The sequence below is a fragment of the Equus caballus genome, chromosome 2 (assembly GCF_041296265.1).
Source record: "Equus caballus isolate H_3958 breed thoroughbred chromosome 2, TB-T2T, whole genome shotgun sequence".
Classification (NCBI taxonomy): domain Eukaryota; kingdom Metazoa; phylum Chordata; class Mammalia; order Perissodactyla; family Equidae; genus Equus; species Equus caballus.
In genome coordinates, this window is record NC_091685.1 from 91,332,268 (window position 1) to 91,350,859 (window position 18,592).

At 41.2% G+C, this 18,592-nt stretch overlaps 1 protein-coding gene and 1 long non-coding RNA gene across 6 annotated transcripts in view; one reads left to right on the top strand and one right to left on the bottom strand.

Moving 5' to 3' along the window:
- EDNRA (endothelin receptor type A) overlaps nucleotides 1-18,592 on the bottom strand; it is a 104,473-nt gene that overhangs the window by 39,257 nt on the left and 46,624 nt on the right. For 2 of the 3 annotated variants that reach the window (XM_070245848.1, XM_070245843.1), the window contains exons 4-5: nucleotides 13,940-15,476; nucleotides 9,523-10,009 (exon numbers count right to left, since the gene is read on the bottom strand). In XM_070245848.1, coding sequence (XP_070101949.1) covers nucleotides 9,523-9,942 — 420 coding nt within the window. In that variant the 5' untranslated portion in view covers nucleotides 9,943-10,009; nucleotides 13,940-15,476. Of the gene's footprint in view, nucleotides 1-9,522; nucleotides 10,010-13,939; nucleotides 15,477-18,592 lie in introns of those variants that run through there. The other variant, NM_001159691.1, reaches the window with a different exon arrangement.
- The window catches only part of LOC138923295 (uncharacterized), a 70,805-nt gene continuing 65,548 nt past the window's right edge, over nucleotides 13,336-18,592 (top strand). For 2 of the 3 annotated variants that reach the window (XR_011436752.1, XR_011436753.1), the window contains exons 1-2: nucleotides 13,378-13,534; nucleotides 18,048-18,264. This is a non-coding gene — a long non-coding RNA (uncharacterized lncRNA). Of the gene's footprint in view, nucleotides 13,535-18,047; nucleotides 18,265-18,592 lie in introns of all 3 variants that reach the window. The other variant, XR_011436751.1, reaches the window with a different exon arrangement.

The following is an 18,592-nucleotide window of genomic DNA, read 5'->3' on the forward strand; positions in this document are numbered from 1 at the left end:
ATGCATGCCTTTAGAAGTCAGGAAAGTGGGTGCCTTGGGAGTTAGGGTAGTTGGTGACTGAGGGACTTCTGGGTGCAGGTAATGTTGTTTCTTGATCCTGGTGACACAGAAGCATTCATTTGGTGAAAATTCAGAGCTGACATTTATGTACATTTTTCTCCGTGTATATGATATTTGAATAAAATGTTTAAAAGCTTATTAAGTATTAGGCTCTTAAATAATGTAATATCACCCTAATTTTCATAGATTTAGCTTCTATAAGAAAATTAAATGTGTGGTAACAATGGAAATATGCAGAGAAACACAGCATTTATGATATAAGCGACAGCATTTTAAAAGAGAAACTTTGAAGTGTTCTAAACATTTTTATTTTGTGAAACTAAGCTAAAAGTTCACAGCGGTCAGAGTGTTTTTTTTGTGTGCAGACATTCTGCAGAATTTCTTTATCTGATCAGTAAACTGATCAGTAAACTTCCTCTCCAACTGTAACTATGAGCTAGCCATAGACGCTCATTTTTCTGTCTGATGTCCACAGACAAATTGCCTAGCCTTTCCAGAGATAACTGGATGAGACACTAGTTTGGCAAAAAGTGTTCCTATGAGCAGATGAGCAGATCTATCTGTCCAGGGAATTGTTCCATCAATGAACTCAACCTTTCTTTTCAGGATATTTTCTTATCTTCCAGCTCCTTCCTGTCAATTGACCTCACCAACATAACAATGGGTATAGAATACAAAAATCTGTTTCCCAGCTGTTCCAATGCAATCTGCAGGGCTTACAGCATAAATGCTGTGCTGGAGAGCAATCTCTGTATTGAACACATCTTCCTTTATAACGTGTTACTTCTGCCTTAAATAAGCAACTAAAGAAGCTGTTGGGTTTACCGGAAGAAAGAAAAGGGGATCACTTTCTCTTTGAAAATATATTTCTGTACTAGGGATGACATTTTGATGACTACAGAGTTTGCCTTATGAGGTATATAGAAGAGAAGAGTGTGGCAGCTTAGCTAACAGCATGGCCTCTGGGATCAGACGGGATCCAAATCCTGGCTGTGCCACTTGCTTGCTGTGTTGCCTTGAGGAAATCCTTAAACACTGTGCCTCAGTTTCCTCATTTTCAGGTAACAGTAGGTCATCAGAAATTTGTTGTGAGGATCAAATGAGTTAGCTTGGCACAGAGTAAACACTACTGAAGCTTTAGATAGTATTATTCTCAGTTACATATTGGTATACATAACATTTTAAGATTGCATAGTTTTCCTTCATTGATTCAGGAAATGCTCCTCAATACGGTAGCCAGAATGTTCTTGTTAAAACGTAAACCAGATCATGTCATTCATCTGCTAATAACCTTCTAAAATCTTTCTATCTCACTCAAAGAAACAAGCTAAAGACTTAATAAAGGTGTACACATTTCCTGGTTTTTCTATGACAGTGTTGGTTTATGCCTATTGTCCAGATGCAATTATTGACAGTGTCTCCTTTCACTTTCAAAGTATTCTAGTTTGGACAATAAAGTGGATGGTCTCCCTACTACTAGGCCTTATGTTATCTGCTTCCCCCTGTACCTTCCTCACCCCCATATCCCTGTGACCTCATCTATTACTATCTTCTTCCTTCCACACAACCACCATGGCCTCCTGCCGTTCCTTTAACCTTCCAGGCACATTCCTGCTGCAGGGCCTTTGCACTTGCCATTTCCTCTAGCTGGAATGCTTTTACCTTCAATAGCGGTATGCTTTGCTCCTTTTAAGTTTTAGGTTTTTATTCAATTGTCACCTTGTATGGAGGCCTTCTTCAGCCATCCACTCTCAAATTAATATCTTCTCCCCCTTCTTTCTATTTCTTTTCTCCATTTTACGTTTTTTTTAGCACTTCTCTCACATACTATCTGTTTACCTACTTAACTTGCTTACTGTCCTATTCTTCTATTAGAATGTAAGCTCCACGAGGGCAAGGCTGATTGTTTTTCTTCAATGCTATTTCCCCAATGACTGATATATAGTAGGAGCTCTATAAATATTTACTGAATGAATAAATAAAGAACACTTAGAGAAGACAGACCTGATGTAACTGAGTAGCCAAATGGCCAATCAACTGCCATCCCCATTACCTTCTGGCATAAAATTTCATCTAAAATCACAGGACTCCCATCTTTGAGGTAAGTGTTATGAGAAGCATGATTTGACTAATTCCCATTATCGATACTAGGCTCCAAATAAGTTGTTGTAAAATTGTGATGGCAACAATGTCAATGAAACTCTTAGAGATGTTTAAATTCTAAAAAGTAACCTCTAAATTTGCCATCCAAACATAATATTAAATCTTTCTGAGGACACATTTGATTTTCCCTTCCTGAGTCCAGAAACATAGGGGACTTCAAACCTTTCCAATTTAAATAAATATTTTGGAGTATGTGGTTTTGTAAAATTTTTGATGTTCGAATTTAAAAACAAGACTACCAAAAATTAACACCGAGAGATATTCAGTTCTACTATTGAATTTAACTATTCACTTTATAATGTAAGAAAGTTTTTCCAAGGAAAACCAGATCTAGTTAAAAATAAAACCGTAGCTATAGAAAGCAATTATTCTAACTCCCAAGAGAAGATGGTGGATCCAGAAAGCAGTTGTAGAATTTCTGGCAGTGTATCAAATTTATTTTGACAGAATTTCTTAGAACATTCCTTATTTAACCACTCTCGTCTTAGAATCAACTTCAGAGACAGTAAACTTGATTCTCATCCTCTTTCATTTTAGTTTGCACACTCTTTATACTAACTGTATAAACGTTGTGTGATAAAGAAATAACACTCACATCCTAGCAACTTATAAGAGAAAGGTATTTGAGAGATATTTCAGAATAAAATAGCCAGAACATCTGCCTTTATTGATCAGAATGCTGGAATCAGTGCAACGTTTACATACACACACACACATACACACACACACACTGTGTCCTGTGAAATGTTCTTCTCAAAAGCAAAACTTTTATGCCTCGCTATTTTATGTTAAATTTAGACTACAGCAATCTCTGCCGTGAGCTGAACTGTTTGATGGAGGAATGTCATCAGCCATGATGCTTTCTACATCTCAGCACCTTCCTAATGAGAACAAGACTGAAACCATCTCTCCCTCCTCAGCCATGGGAACAAGCTCGCAGTTATGGACGGTTTCCATCCCCCATCACTGAAATGGGAATTACTGTGCTGTGAGCCAAATGCTGAGGGTTAGCAGAGTAACCTCACATGAGAATAATTACTTAACATGACCATGAGAGAAAGCAATGAGGTTCCCAGACACAGGAAACGAAAAGTCAGAAGGGGAGGTAGAGTTGGAGAGGGTTCTGAAGCCTTTCCAGACAGCAACTTCCTCATAACAAACAGCAAATTGGGTAATAAATTTATCACTCTGTCATTCTATATGGACATATATTCTTAAGTCAGCTAGTTAGCATAATGAACCTTTGCAATATGCGTGTGTCTTAGCAATACCAGAAAATCAACCTATTTCCTGTTCTCTAAAGAGCAAATAAAACCTTTTGGGATATGAAAATTCATTTTGATATCCCAAATCACTCGTAGGTTTAACATTTCAATTGAAACCACAATTACAACCATGCTCAAAGAATGCATATTGCATAGAAATCTTCAAAAGAGACTCTTCAATTGGTTATATATACTAGAGGAAGGGGAAATTAACATAATGCCTAAATCATAGGAAAAGAACTCTTGACCACTAAAGACAGAGAAAGGGGGAAAATCATCATATTGTTGTGTGTTGCTCTGCTTTGCATACATTTCTCTCAGGACCCTGAGACACTCCTGGTTTGCAGAGAAAAAGTACAAAATCAGCTAATTCAGAAAGCAAGTCTGCCTTTAGATCTGGAATTGCATGGGAGAAAAACATTGTTATAGAGGCAAATACAGTACATTTTCTTATTTTATTCATTCATCAAGTATTTTTTAAGCTGGGCACAGTGCTGGATGCTGGAGTGCCAATGAAGAATGAGAATGATGGCAGCTTGCCTCAAGGAACTTGCAGTCTAGTGGGGCAGACAGGCAAGTGAATGGGCAAATACAACCCAGTGCGTGTTAACTACTATTACAGAGTTAATAGAGGATGTCGTGGGAGCACCGGAGAAAGGCACTAACCCAGTCTGGGTCACAGACACTTGCCAAACAGAGAGATGTTTAAGCTGAGATCTGAAGACTGAAGTGGAATAAGCCAGCGGAGGCATGAGGGGAAATATTCCAGGTAGAAAGATCACCTTGGTATTCTCAGAGGGGCCAGCTTAGCTAGAGTCAACAGGAGAGGGAAAGCTTGCAGAGAGAGGAGCCTGGAGAGCAGGGAGGGTCAGGGGGCCTGTAGCTGGGAGGCAATCACCAACAAGGGGGGAGATCTTGGTCAAGGGACACATTTTCTCTTTTAAAATTCAGGGAATACAGTTTCTCTGCCTAATTTTATGATTATAGCACTCTTATTGGAGAAAAGGAGAAAGGTCTGTTTTTATTTGCTTGATGATGAGTAAAAGGAAAACAACACCATTATCATGTATGCAGTTTGGTGAGAATTTGATCAATTTGGGGAAATAGTATGCGCAGACCATAGATAATATCCTGTGCCTTGTCCATAAATGAAGACTCTCTCTGATAAATCATCATCATCACCATCATCAATATTTTAATTTGAAGGTCTCAGAGAAATCTGATTAGAAGTTAATTTTACAGTAAAGACCCTAGTCAAATCAAATCATATCAATAAGCATTTATTGAACAACTACTACTTTTGAGGCATACAATCTATAAGCTGTGGCAATTTATTTTTGAGACAGAATTTGCCTCGGTGATTTGACGTGTTGGCAAACAGCTTTTGTATGGCTACCCCAACAGGAGGGAGCCCAGTTGCATGAGATGTCAACGGCCGCGTGAATATGGAGATAACTGGCTCTGTGTGACTCTGGTTTCCACATTGCTCAGATCCTCTGCCAGAGCAACATATGGGAGTCTTGACTTTCCATTGCAAAATATTCCTGATAATTTCATACAGAAATTGTATTTGTTTATTTTTCATTGTTGTTCTCAAAAAGAGGTGGTTGCTTAGAGTGGACCAACTCAGTACAACAATCAGTTACTGGATTCTGTCACCGGCTGTTTTGCTTGTTCTCAAAGATCCAATTTACACCACACGCTAAATGAAAACATTATTCACCTGCAGTATTATCTATGACATCACTGGTTTCAGCTCCCCGCTTATGCATGTCAGAGATTTCTATGCCAAGTCATTGGAATCAACTTCATCCCTCTTCCCATGGCCACCATTTTAATCCTCTCTACTCTACTTCTCTCATACGTACATTTCCCCACATTCCTGTTTCTACTTAAGAGGCTGAGGAACAGTGGTTGATGGGCATATCTGTGTGCACAGATGGGTTGGCTGTTATCCTGAAAGCACCTGGTGCAAAGCTTTGGCCTACCCACGCACACACATCACTTTTAGGGTTTCCACTCTACTCCACTTATAACCCATCTCCCCATAGACAACACTTCATGGGATAAACATAATCTCACAAATCACTAAAGAATATAATTACTAAAAACTATACTTCTAATCAATATTGGCATTTAGTAATTGGGGGTTATTTTTGGTCCCTAAACACAGACACAAGTTTTAATTGTTTTGCCATTGTAATGAATGTAAAATTTTATATATAGATTAATTTACTTGGCTAAGTTTTTACATTTCTTGAAAATTCAGGATATCAGATAATGTAATTTCTTGACAAACTGAATCCATCATCAGTTTACGTTATAAGTGTGTATATTTTTGAAAGAGTCTACTAACTCCTTTCCCTTCCTCTCTCACGTTTTGTCAGTCTTCTCTTGCAATGAGTGATATTATGTTTTTTGCGATTAAAAATTAGATAGAGTAATCCTTTGATAAACTCAGTAACAGCTATTCTTCAACACTGCCATTTGCAAGGCCCTTGTAGGCTTGAAAACCAAGAAGGTAATTGGCATTCATTTGCTTCCTTTGGTTCCTTCTGCCTTAGACTGTCTCAGACTCTCTGATTTTATCACCAGGGAGAGTGTGTGTGTGTGTATGTGTGTGTGTGTGTATAAGTGTAAGCAAGGGCCAAAGGAGTTCTTCTCCACTTTTTGGTTCATTTCTTCTCTGTGCAGTGACTATGACTCCAGACCTAACTCATTTTTCAATTTGGGATCTGTAAATGCTTCAGCAGCAGCAATATGGTGATATATTTAGCCTCTCTGAGAATGTTATTTAGGGCACAGAATGTTACTTAGGGGTAGTGATGGCATTCCGACAAGAGCTGTGCATGCATGTTGGGAATTGCTAAGAATTAGGTAAAGTATGGCTGAGTGGGGAGGACTTTGACTACTCAACATGGGAGCTCCTGGGTGCTTCTGAGCAAAGTGATAGTAAGTAGAAGCAAAGTCCAGTACAGGCTGGCAGAAGAAATCCTGAAGATATGGGGATCAATTAGGAAACTTTTGGAAATTCAGGTGTGGAGTGACCCTCTCTTCCATGCCCACAGACGATCCAGAGCCGCCTAGCGCTAGCTGCACAGGATAATGAGAGATTAGAAACCGCCTAGCTCTCTGGTCCTTGCTGCGCTGCTTTTCAGTTGTGTTTTACATCACGTTGAGATATGAAACAGTCTCAGTACAATCTCTTTCAAAGTGAAAGAAAGGGAATAAAATGTGAATAGAAAGAACACTTTATCAGGCGCTCTCCTTTTTCTTGTAACATTACTACAGTCTAATCAGCAAGTCCAGCTTGCCCCAAGATACAATCTTCACACTGCCTACTTCCACATATGCTGACTCTGATGCGTCTCAATGCAATGCTCTGTGTCTGGAGACACCTTAGAACTGAGTATAACAGCAACTGATGGAATTGTTAAACACAATGACCTGTGTGATTTGAAAGCTTATCTTTCTTTGAAGAGCATAGCAGATACTTTCATTTTTTTTTCAACCTAATTCTTCTTATTGTAGGAGAGATAAAGAAGCTTCATGTATCCCTTTAATAGAATGTTCTCCAAGACTATGCATTGTTTTTATAGGTACCTAAAACATAATGGTAAAGCGAGATGGACAGCTGCTACCGAGCTTGACATGGTCAGAGGAATCCACAGGTCTGACGTGTGAGACTCAAAGCATCAGACTCTTATAGCAGGAGGCAGCTGTGGAGAAAAGGCATGAGGGCCTGGAGCTCACATTGTTGGAAGGATTTCTCTTGACTATCCTGGGCAGAAATCAGAGAAACAGCAACATCTTATGGTCTCCTAACCTAGAGAAGAGGATTGACAGAAGGAAGTAGAAATAACCCCTAAATATTCCAAGGCTTTTTAGCTCATTCCAATGCCTTTCCCTTTTCCTCTGGAAGAAGATCGAAAGGACTAGAATATTTTTTTTAACCCAAAAGGTTTACTTTCTAAAATTACTGTTGGTTAAATGACTCATTATGAGTTTTAGAAAAACAGGAATTACACAAATGACTCCTGAAATGTAAAAACAAGTCAAACTGCCCATATTATTTAGAACTACAATAAGACATATAAAGTATTGGATTCCCAAGAGGGAAGAATCATATAGTCAAATAAGGATGTGTCAACTTTTATCCATTGTTATCTGAATGTAAAACAAAGTTTTATTTGAATTTTCACCGGATTTGGAGATATTCCAGATAATCTGACTTAAAATGTTGCTAGAGAATAGAAATGAAGTTTAGTTTGGCAATTGGCAGGTAGCACCTCAAAGAGATAAACCAAGTCTCCTTCTCAGGAGTTACAAATATTGATTTGCCATGAAGCTGCTTTGCATGTAGTCAAATGGGAATTATTAATTCAGAGATGGTTACTGTATTCTTCTGAGCCATAACGGGTTGGTTAACTAGTATATAAATATGAACGATCAACGTTTAATACTCTATACTGTGATTGCTGAAGAGTCAAATTTTGAATGAGTCATGTCAACATTTTCAAACCTACTATTGCAGAGAGATGTAATGAGAAAGTCCGGTGTTGAGGACATATAATATTTCATAAGGAGAAAATAACTTTTTAAAAGAAAAAATTAAAGTTCTGTAGCATACGCTAAACATTTTAAATTAATTACACATTTTCAATTTTGCAGCATAGCTTGGTTCTAAAAGCCCCACTTTAAGTTCAAATAGAAAACACATGTATTCGTGCTATTCCGTGAAAGAGATGGTATGTGATTTTTTTTCTTATTTGTTGTCTAATTCCCCCAATTTTATAAACAGTATGTTGGAGTAATTTTGAAATGTTTTTTATTTGTAATGTTCAAAATTTTGATTATTGTTTCACCTTTCTTGCTAGACCACTGATTTTTCTGGTAGGCTAGGAGAATTTTGCCACAGTTTATCTATTGAAACTGAGAGGCTACTGTTCTACTTAAAATTAATTGTATCTTCAACTGACAAAATTTGCCATTTAAAGTCATATTTCAGAATACTATTTCTCAGAGCAGCTTTGTTTTTATGGATAATTCACAGAAGAAAAAAACACAGGCTGAGAAAAGTGCTCTCCCTGGGCTTAGAATAAAGACATTCGACAACATCTGGCACAGATCACGCAATTTCACTTGAATTTTAGTTCATCTGAATTCTTACAGCAATTTTCCCCTCAAACCACTGAATCAAATATAGAACAACTACTTCCTTTTGGCTTTCATTTGTTTCAGTACTAACAGTCCCTAAAGCAAGGTGATCACAGTAACAGTGGGTTAGTTATCGTCCTCTCCCATTTAGGCACCAACTTTTGTCTCATTTGTCTTGGATCCTTCTTGCCTGACTCTGGGGTGGGCTTATGTGGCACTCCATAAATGTAAACTGAAGAAATGAAGGAGGCAATAGTAAATGGATTCTTATTTTACATGGTTTTAGTAATACTGCTCAATGAGGTCAGCACCGGCCTGCTACCACGTGGACCCCATTATCTCTAAGTCACCCAGATAACTGAGAGAAGCCAGGATACCCTTTGGGTTCAATCATTAATCCAGATGTTCCAAACAGAATAGGTACTTTTCATTTCAAGCCTTATTGTGGATATCCGGCTTCTGAACAGCATCACTTTAAAAAGGTAACGGAAACTGAAGATAGATTTATTTTAAGTGCTTTTTGGGATCAGTAGGTCTCACCCCAGAAATTGAATCTCAGAAAAATCCAGTGACCTTCCCAAGACTGCCCATCCACCCAGCAAGCTCAGGGCTGGCATGAGACTCTGATTCATGGAAGACAGTGACTTTGAAGAGTCACCCCTGAAATACTATTTTGTTAACAATTAAGTCAGAAAATGTGTAACATTTAACAAATGATAAAATTTTAAAATGCCACTGGGTTTTAAGATAGCAGAAATTGCTCTTAGTAAAAACAGAGATGAAAATTCCAAAGGTCAGAAAAGTCTGCAGCAACTCTCTTACTGTGGAATCAGAGCATATGTTCAAACCTGTAAATACATTGGTGGTAACTTCCTACCTTAAATACATTGATAGGGAGATCAATGACCACATAGATAAGGTCTCCAAGGGCAAGGCTGGCTATCAGCGCGTTGGGGCCATTCCTCATGCACTTGTTCTGGTAAATGATCCTGAGCAGGGTTGCATTCCCCACCATTCCCACGATGAAAATAGTACAAGATATCACAGTGTTAATGTATTTGAAAGCTGAAGTAATCTTAGTCTGCTGTGGGCAATAGTTGTGCATTGAACCATTGCTGGGGAGGGCCAAATTAGTGGGTCGATGAGTGGTAACCAGGAAGCTGAGCTCCGTCCCATGGAAAGCGGTGAAATCCTCCACCTGAGTGCTCAGATTCGTGCTGTAGCTCTCAGGATTATCACTGATCACGCATCCAACCAGCGCCACCCAAAAGGACACCCTGAGGCAAAAGGTCTCCATCTTGATGCAAATTTGAGGAAATGTCTCTTACTGTGTTGCTTTTACACCCCCACTTTTTTTTTCTCACCTGGAAAAAGAAAAGACGAAAAATAATTTTGGTTACAAAATCCAACTGCCAATAAGATTATAGTCAATGATAATTTACTGCTTTAATGAAAAAGCAGGATATATTTGGTAATTAGATAAGCTATATCTGTGTCAGGTTACCCCATGGCAGAACAAAACCAGAAAAGACCAAAGCTCTACTGGGGCAAGTTATCTCTCTATCTCTATCTCTCTCTCATCTCTATCCACAGGTATGTCTTATATCTAGATTATAATATAATCTATATATATAATAGAGATTATATGCAGATTGTAACATAATATGTCAATTTTTGATTCAAGTGGTAGATAAAAAGTTTTCTCTCTATCCCACCTAGGCTGATAAGAACCCGAATTACAAAAATCTTGAAGCGTAGAGATAGAAAATTGTATTTATCAATGGAAGAGAAAATGCATTATATGCTGAGTAAAAGTATTAAGGTATGTAATACTGTGTAATATGTAACACACAGTATTAAGGCAGAAAATCACCAAATCTGAACTAACAATTCAATATTCCAAAATGTGTGCTGTTTTGCACATGGTAAATAACGAACATGGGAATAAAATGCAGCCCAGGCAGCCATGTAAAGCGCTACAAAACGTTAACTGAAAATCAGAACTCTGGTTAACACCATCAATACATTTAACAATCTTAGTTTCAATTAAAAATGATACAGTAGATAAACATAAAATATTTATTTTATTGAAAACCTTGATGATTAATGTGTACAAGCTACATCTTCTGACAGGAGATTTTTGCTTTTCCACTCCAAAGAAATTATCATCACAACATTTGCTAATGAGTGATACTGGGAGTAATGGACTTTTCCAGGCCGAGCGTACTTTTGGGTTTTCTAAGGGATCTCCATCCTACGCTCTCTTTCAAACATCCTATATAGCTACAGTTAGTAAGACCAGTCACTGTGCCGAGCACTTCACATGCATGATGCCATCTAATCCATACCATGATATGCACGTACCTGCAAAGCAGATACACAGTTCCAGTATAAACATAGGGACACACAGGCTCAGGAAGCTCAAGTAGCTTGTCAAGGCCACAGGTGGCGTAGCAATGCTGGTGATTCAGAGGCAGGTTAGTCTGCCTCCCAGCCTGAGCTCCTAACCACTAGACCACACTGCCTCTCATTCTCAGACTTTGCTAGCACTTAAAATGTTTTAATGATATCTCCAGAGGTTTGATGGAGCAATAGACTCAGGAGGGTGGTTAGATATTTTCAAAAGACAATTTAGATGTTTTGCTTGTTTTTGTTTTAGTCACTTGCAGAGAGCAAGTGGTCTTTCTTGCCCAAGAAGTCTAGGTTTCTACTTTAATCCTTAAAGAAAAGAGGTTGGGAAAATGGGTGAGGTTGGTGGCAACACAATAATCAAAGGTAAATAAAAATGGCTCCTCCCATTTTGATATTTTGTCTATTTTCTTTTCTGTGAGTTTTTATGAATCTTTAAATGAAAGGCACAAGCTCATTTCTGCAGTGCTGTGTGTCTACAACGTATACACCCAGGTCGCAATTTAATTTTTAAAAATCGTGTCCTTTTACTGACTCTATTTGTGGTTGGTGTTAACAACTTTTTGGACTTTTGACAGTTACCTTGGGAAATCAATAAAGCTTAGGGTTAGTCAAAATGTGGATGAAACAAGATTTATTCAAGTTGCCTAGAAGGTCTAAAGGAAATATAAGGTACAAATACCACATGCTTTTGCCTTCCTCAGAGATTTGTCCCAGGAACCGGAAATAATAATATTTTATGTATAGTAGTAACCTATTATATCTGTATTTGTGGTCTGACTTGAGCTTTACAACTCTAATTAGGCAGGGGCAATATTCCCATTCTACTCATAAGGAAACTGAGTCTTAAAGAAGTTAGTCAAGTTTTCACGGCCAAGAAGTGGCAGGGCAGATATAATGCCCCACTTTACTTTGCTTATAGGACTTAACTCACTTTAATTAAATGATAAAAATATCAATTTTTCTATGCTAGGGGCATACTACATACCTGTCAGTTCTGTCCAGACTTAATGATAAGTAGTTGGCAGTTTTTTCCTGCTTCTTACAGTTTAGAGTGAGTATCTGACCAAATATTGACAGATCTACAAAACGCCACTATTTCCATTCCACAGTGGAGACCAGGACTCTAAGAAGAAAGCATTTTGCCACCCTTCTCTTTAGATCATAGATACGGGAGAAAAGAAATCCTTCAATTTCTTGTGTTGAAAGCCTCCCAGTTTCCCATTCGAAGCAGACCCTTCAGCAGTAGTTTTCTTATAAATAAGATAGGGGGAAGGCCCATCCCAGAAATGGAATGGCTCTTTGCCCACTAGAATCCGCTAGGAGGATAGCTAGTAAACTGACCTGGCTAACATGGGTATTATGCCACTCATGAAAAGTTCCACTGGTGTTTGCACATTTGCCTGTTGTTTGCCTGGTCCACTGATAACCGCAGGAGCTAAGGCGGCCAAGGCTGTGGGTTCTTATCAAAGTGTGAGCTAGCTACCATTGAAACCACTTTCCTCCCTCCTCCAACAATGACACCACCACAGAAATCACTTCTGATGACATCTCCGTCAGCTCTCTACACGCATTACACTGCAGAGCTAACGGATACTTGGCAAAAGCATGTGGATACCACATCACTGGGTGAAAAGTACAGAACCAAACAAAAGAACCGTCTCAACTGCACGTTCCTCCAGGGATGCGTCTGTAGCTTATTTCCATGGATCTAAGCCATGTTGTGCTCTGAATCATCAGTCATAATCAGTCTAACTCTAGTGAAGCATCTCAGGTTCAGACCCGAAGGACACGGTTTATAGATTCAGCATTCTTCACGTCTGGGGGTCTAAGAATTTGCTAGAGTTCAAAAGCTACGATTAAGGAAGAGGACTGAACCCTTATGCTTACACTTTAACCATCTGACATCTTGGACTCTCAGGATCAAAGTTCACCCGTAATTAGTAATTTGGAAATTCCAACCTTACCGAAATGGCTTGAGTTTAGAGCAGGTAATTTACATGAGATGGTGTTTCTCAATTAGTTAACACTTAAAACAGAGGGAGTGGGAAGGTGGAAAAGCCATACACATCTACAAAAGGAGAAAACACACACACACAAACACACACACAAATAAACCAGGAACTTTTTTACAAGTTTTCCACGGGTTTTGCTTGCTGGGTAAGAAATTAGCAGCTCTCCTTACTGACAACGCCTGAGTTTACTATGCCTCCCACCCCACCCCCTCCACCGCCAACTCCATCCCTGAACGCCATTAGGATGGTGTAAACAGAGGCTGATTATCTAGAAACAGTCCTTGTTTTCCGCACGTGAAAGGCAACAAGTGTCCTTTAAAGGAGAGCCCAGAACAAACGCCCAGACCTCCACAGGCAGGTTTCCAAACTAGCTGCGCTGGGGGTTTTCCAAAACACATCGGTCCCTCACACCGAGTGCCCTTGGCTACCCTTGGCATACCCGAGGTGTGCGGGGAGGAAAAGCGGGTAAGTAAGCAAAAGCTGCGGGACAAACTTCACAAGCAGGCTTTGGAGCCAGCGATGAGGGCGTGATGTTCCACAAAGTTCGTTCATGCCTTGGGAAAAAGGGAGACCCAGGGAGAACTGTTGGTTTTCCTCGAACTAAAAATCCGAATCCCGCCTGGGGAAGCTGAGGGGTTTTTGATCAGTTCCCCAAATCCCAAATATTTCCCGAGCGCACCCCTCCCAGGAAGGCGCCCGCCGCGCCACGCGCCCTTGGGCAGGTGGGTGCCAGCTCCTGTGCGGAGGGTCCCTAAGACGCAGGGCGCTGGGCGAGAACGCTTCCGGCTCGCCGTTCCTCCCAACCGAGGGGCCCAGGCGGCGTCTCTCCCACCCCCGCTCGGGTCCCCGAGAGGAAAGAGTTGCACCGACCGTGGAGCTGGGCGGGCGCAGACAGCTGCTCGGTCCGCGCGCGGCGCCGGGGCGAGAGGAAGCGGAGCCGGCGAGGGTGGGTGGCGCGTGTCCCGGGCTCCGGTTAGGCGGCGGCCCCGGCTGCACAGCTGCCTCCGCTTGGGAAAACTTCCTGGGCACGGCTTCTCCCGGGAGGTCTCCCCGAGCCTCCAGCGTCCGGCCACCGGGTGGGATGGAGCCTCTCCACCTCCTGTCCACAATCGCCAGACCAGAGATGACTGTACGCGCCCGCCCGCGCGCGCGAGCTCTCAAGAAAAAGAAAACTCCGGGGGAACACGCCTCCCGTCTGTCCTCCCCTTCTCCTCCCTAAGCTCCCAGACCCTCTACTTCACTCTAGGACTGCAAGGACGTCCTAACCTTCCAGCCCTCCTAGGAGGCAGCCTCTAGAAAGCGCAGAGCTGCCGCCCCCTCCCAGGCCCTGAAGGGCAGGAGTCTTAACTATTTCGTTCCCGAAATGAAGGTGTGGGGGGTGGGGGCGGTAATGGAAGGAGGAGGGCAGTTTGACAGACCGAGACTCAGACCTGAGGAAGGCCTTGCGGAGAAACCCATTTCCTTCCCAGTAAGTGCAGGCAGATTTGATCTGTGATGGAGCGACTGCAGACAGAGGCAGGGTCCGAGCATGGTTTCTCCTCTGCTTTCTCTGACCCCTTTGCCTAGCTTGTATGCTCCCTCTTAAGCTTATAGCAAGTTCAAGAGCCATCGTGGTCAGCAAATTACTGGATCAAGTACGCTGCGCTCCTATCTTGGCCCTTGAAGCCAGCACACCAAAGCTACACGCCGCTAGCCCAGCACAAATCAGGAGCCCCTGGAGAGTGGGTGGAAGGGTCCAGAGTGTGGCTCAGAGAAACTTATGATTCCCCAAGAAGTCCAAACAGTGAGGGTGCAGAGGCTGGGTCTTAGCATCTTTATATGATAGAGATTTTTATCCTAATTGGGGAGTGGGAGAGGAGATGAAGTACGAAGGCCATTGCCTGTGACATGTGAGGAAAAATTGAGGGCTCCTTAGAGAAGGCCCGGCATTGGGGTCCTTCAGTGCCCTGCTGGTGTGGGGCATATTGTGGAAAGGAGAGTTTGAAGCACTGGTAACATTATATTAGACGGTTCTGGTTATCTATTGCCGCTAAAGAAAATCACCCTAAGACCACAGCGGCTTAAAACAACAACAATTGTTTACTTTACTCATCAAGCTGCGATTTGGGCCGGCCTTGGCTAGGACAGCTCATCTTCGCTGGAGCAGGAGTCTCCGCTGCCAAGATAGTTCACTCACTTGGTGATGAGTGTTGGATTTTCTCCATATGTGTCTCTCCACAAAGTAGTTTAGGCTTCCTCATAGGGTGGTGGCTGGGTTCCAAGAAGGAGTGTCCCAAGAAACAGGAAGTGGAAGTTGCCAGTTTCTTAAGATCTGGGCCTGGAAATTGGTGCAGTGTCACTTTTGCAGAATTCTACTAGTCAAGCAGTCGCAGATCCCAGATTCAAGGTGAGGGCAGAGAGACGCCACCTGGCAATGCAGAGAGTGTCAAAGAATTTGAGGGGCATTTTGTAAAACCATCAAAGAGATCCACAGAATGTTGCCATTGAAACGGGCCTTCATAGTCATTTAGTCCAATTGGACTAGGTATTACCCTGTGCGTTAACTTATTCTATCTGCAGCTTCCCCATGTTGGACAGTCAGCCAGCTAAGATAACCAGTAGCATTTTTTTTCCTTAAAGATTGACACCTGGGCTAACATCTGTTGCCAGTCTTCTTCTTCTTCTCCCCAAAGCCCTGCAGTACATAGTTGTATATTCTAGTTGTAGGTTCTCTGGTTGTGCTACATGGGACACCACCTCAGCATGGCTTGATGAGCAGTGCCATGTCCACGCCCAGGATCCGAACCAGTGAAACCCTGGGCGGCCGAAGCAGAATGCGCGAACATAACCACTGGGCCACAGGGCTGGTCCCAACCAATAGCTTTTATAAGTGCCTTAGTTTGCTTTAAATAAAAAAGATGGCTTTTCAAGCACATGGCTTGGCAAGCTGACAATATTTTCAGAGAAGAAAAAGTTGTAGCTACTTCCCAGAAAAGGCAGTTCTACACCACACTTCACACTTTGGAGTTTGAAAAGTGCTAGATTTCAGCCTCTATCCACCCTGTGACCAGACACACTTGGACAGTGCACAACTTGCATGACTGAACATGTCAGTCTATCCATTCTTTGGTAGAGCACATGCATCAGCCCCTACCTTCTGGGACAGCTCATCCCACTGTGGTGCAGGTCTAGTTATTAAAAATTCTTCCTTCACACACGTTAGGGTGGCTATTATCAAAAAGCAGAAAACCCAAAAAATGTTGGCAAGGATGTGGAGAAACTGGAACCCTTGTACCTTGCTGGTGAGAATGTAGAATAGTGTAGTATCTGTGGAAAACAGTATGGCAGTTCCTCAAAGACTAAACAAAAAATTAGTGTATGATTCAGCAACTCCACTTCTGGATATAAACCCCAAACAGTTGAAAGCAGAAACTCAAACAGATTTTTGTACATCCATGTTCATAGCAGCCTTCTTCACAACAGTCGAAAGATGGAAGCAACCCAATGTGCAGCTATGGATGCATGGATAAACAAAATACAGTATACACGCATACAATGAAATATTATTTAGCCTTAAAGCAGAATGAAATTATGATATGTGCTACAGCATAGATGAACTTGAAGACATTATGCTAAGGGAAATAAGCCAGATGCGAAAGGACACATATTGTATGATCCACTTATCTGAGGTACCTTTATGAGTAGAAGTCAAAATCCTAGAGACAGAAAGTAGTGTGGTGGTTAGCAGGGCTGGCGGAGAGGGAGGGCTGAGGATTTATTGTTTAGCGTGTTTCTGAGTTTCGGTATGGGATGATCAAAAAGTTCTGGAGATGGATGATTGTACAACAATACGAATGTACTTAATGCCACAACCGTACACTTAAAAATGGTCTAAATGACAAATTTATATTATATATATTTTACCACAATAAAAAAATTCTTCCTGACACTAAGATGAAATCTGCCTTCCCATCATATTACCTGTTGACGTGCCCTATAAGTTCATAAAGTGAATTTACAGCCCAAGAAGGACCTTCAAATATAAGTAAATATGTTGATGTGGATCACCAGCATAGATCTGCCTTTGTAAGGGACCGGGAATGCCTCATTCTAGGTGAGAACAACTCAAACTTTCCTTAGTTGTTGGAGATTTATAGTCTCATCTTCTCTGCTTTATTTTGGGAACAATGACTTCAGTGGATTTAAACCAGTTTTTATTCAAATTAACTACTTCCAGTAATCCCTCTTCCCATGGCCAAGACTTTATATATTTGCCCCATCTCTATATCCCCTGCTTTGTAGTATTTTTTTTTTGAGGAAGATTAACCCTGAGCTAACATCTGCCACCATTTTTGCTGAGGAAGATTGGCCCTGAGCTAACGTCCGTGCCCATCTTCCTCTGTTTTATACGTGGGACGCCTGCCACAGCATGGCTTGACAAGCAGTGTGCAGGCCCACACCTGGGATCTGGACTGGTGAACCGCAGGCCTCCGAAGTGGAGCGAGTGAACATAACCGCTATGCCACCGGCCAGCCCCACTGCTTTGTACTTTTAATGAACATATGATTAGTATGTTTGGCTAAGTTTCTCAACTTGATTTCCAAAGGTTATTTCTTTTCCCTGGAAGGTGGGTTGGAGGCAGATTTGCAGGTCTGCTGGGTTTCAGGAAGACTTTCTTAAATCACACTCGATGTCTGGTTCAAGCAGCTCATTATATGGAGCATTACTGTAATGGTGGTTACCGTGACTTTTCTCAGCATCATATTATCATTATTGATTTCCTGAACAATAATTGCTGAAGATTGAGAACTACTCAAGATAGCACTTAAAAGCCAACTTTTCATATGTCCTTCGGGTAAATGTTATTATGAATTTAAATTTCTTGATTCAAACTTGCAAATCCATTTCACAATTGCTAGTTCCTAAGATCCTCGAACTTGAGATGCAATAAAGGGTTTGAGTCTCACAGTATTTTCTGGGAATGTTGTGCTCATTTTAGGGTTCCTTGGGGGAAATAAAACATGAAGGCTTCAGAGAAGAACCACAAAGATGAAGAAAAGCTGGGAAGCTGGTTGTGAGAGGAAAGGTGGAGGAAGTGGGGGAATGTGCATCAGAGACCTGAGCTGGTCACTGAGTCTTCACGCTGGGCAGTGCCGTGGAGAAGACTTGCTGTTGGCAGTGAACATCACTGGCCTGGAGAAGAAAAAGCAAGCCCTGTGAGTTGAAGGTCCATTTTTAATTAAAATTCACTATAGGCAGTTTGTTTTCAAAAGGAAGTATTCCAAAATGTTAGTTTGTCGATGGATTGCTAAGGATTCTGAAGTGTTTTCTCACTGCAATAATGTTGCGTGTGGTGGTCGAGACCGCAGGTTATCTCATCAAAATGTACTTAAGGCATCATTTAGCCCAGTGTTTCATAAACTGCTGGTGGCCTCATTGGAGGGCTGAAAAATCAGTTGGTTTTAGCATCACTAATGACTAGGCAAGCAGATATCAGATGTCCTCTGATGATATATTCCATCTGGCCCAAAATGTTTAACTTGA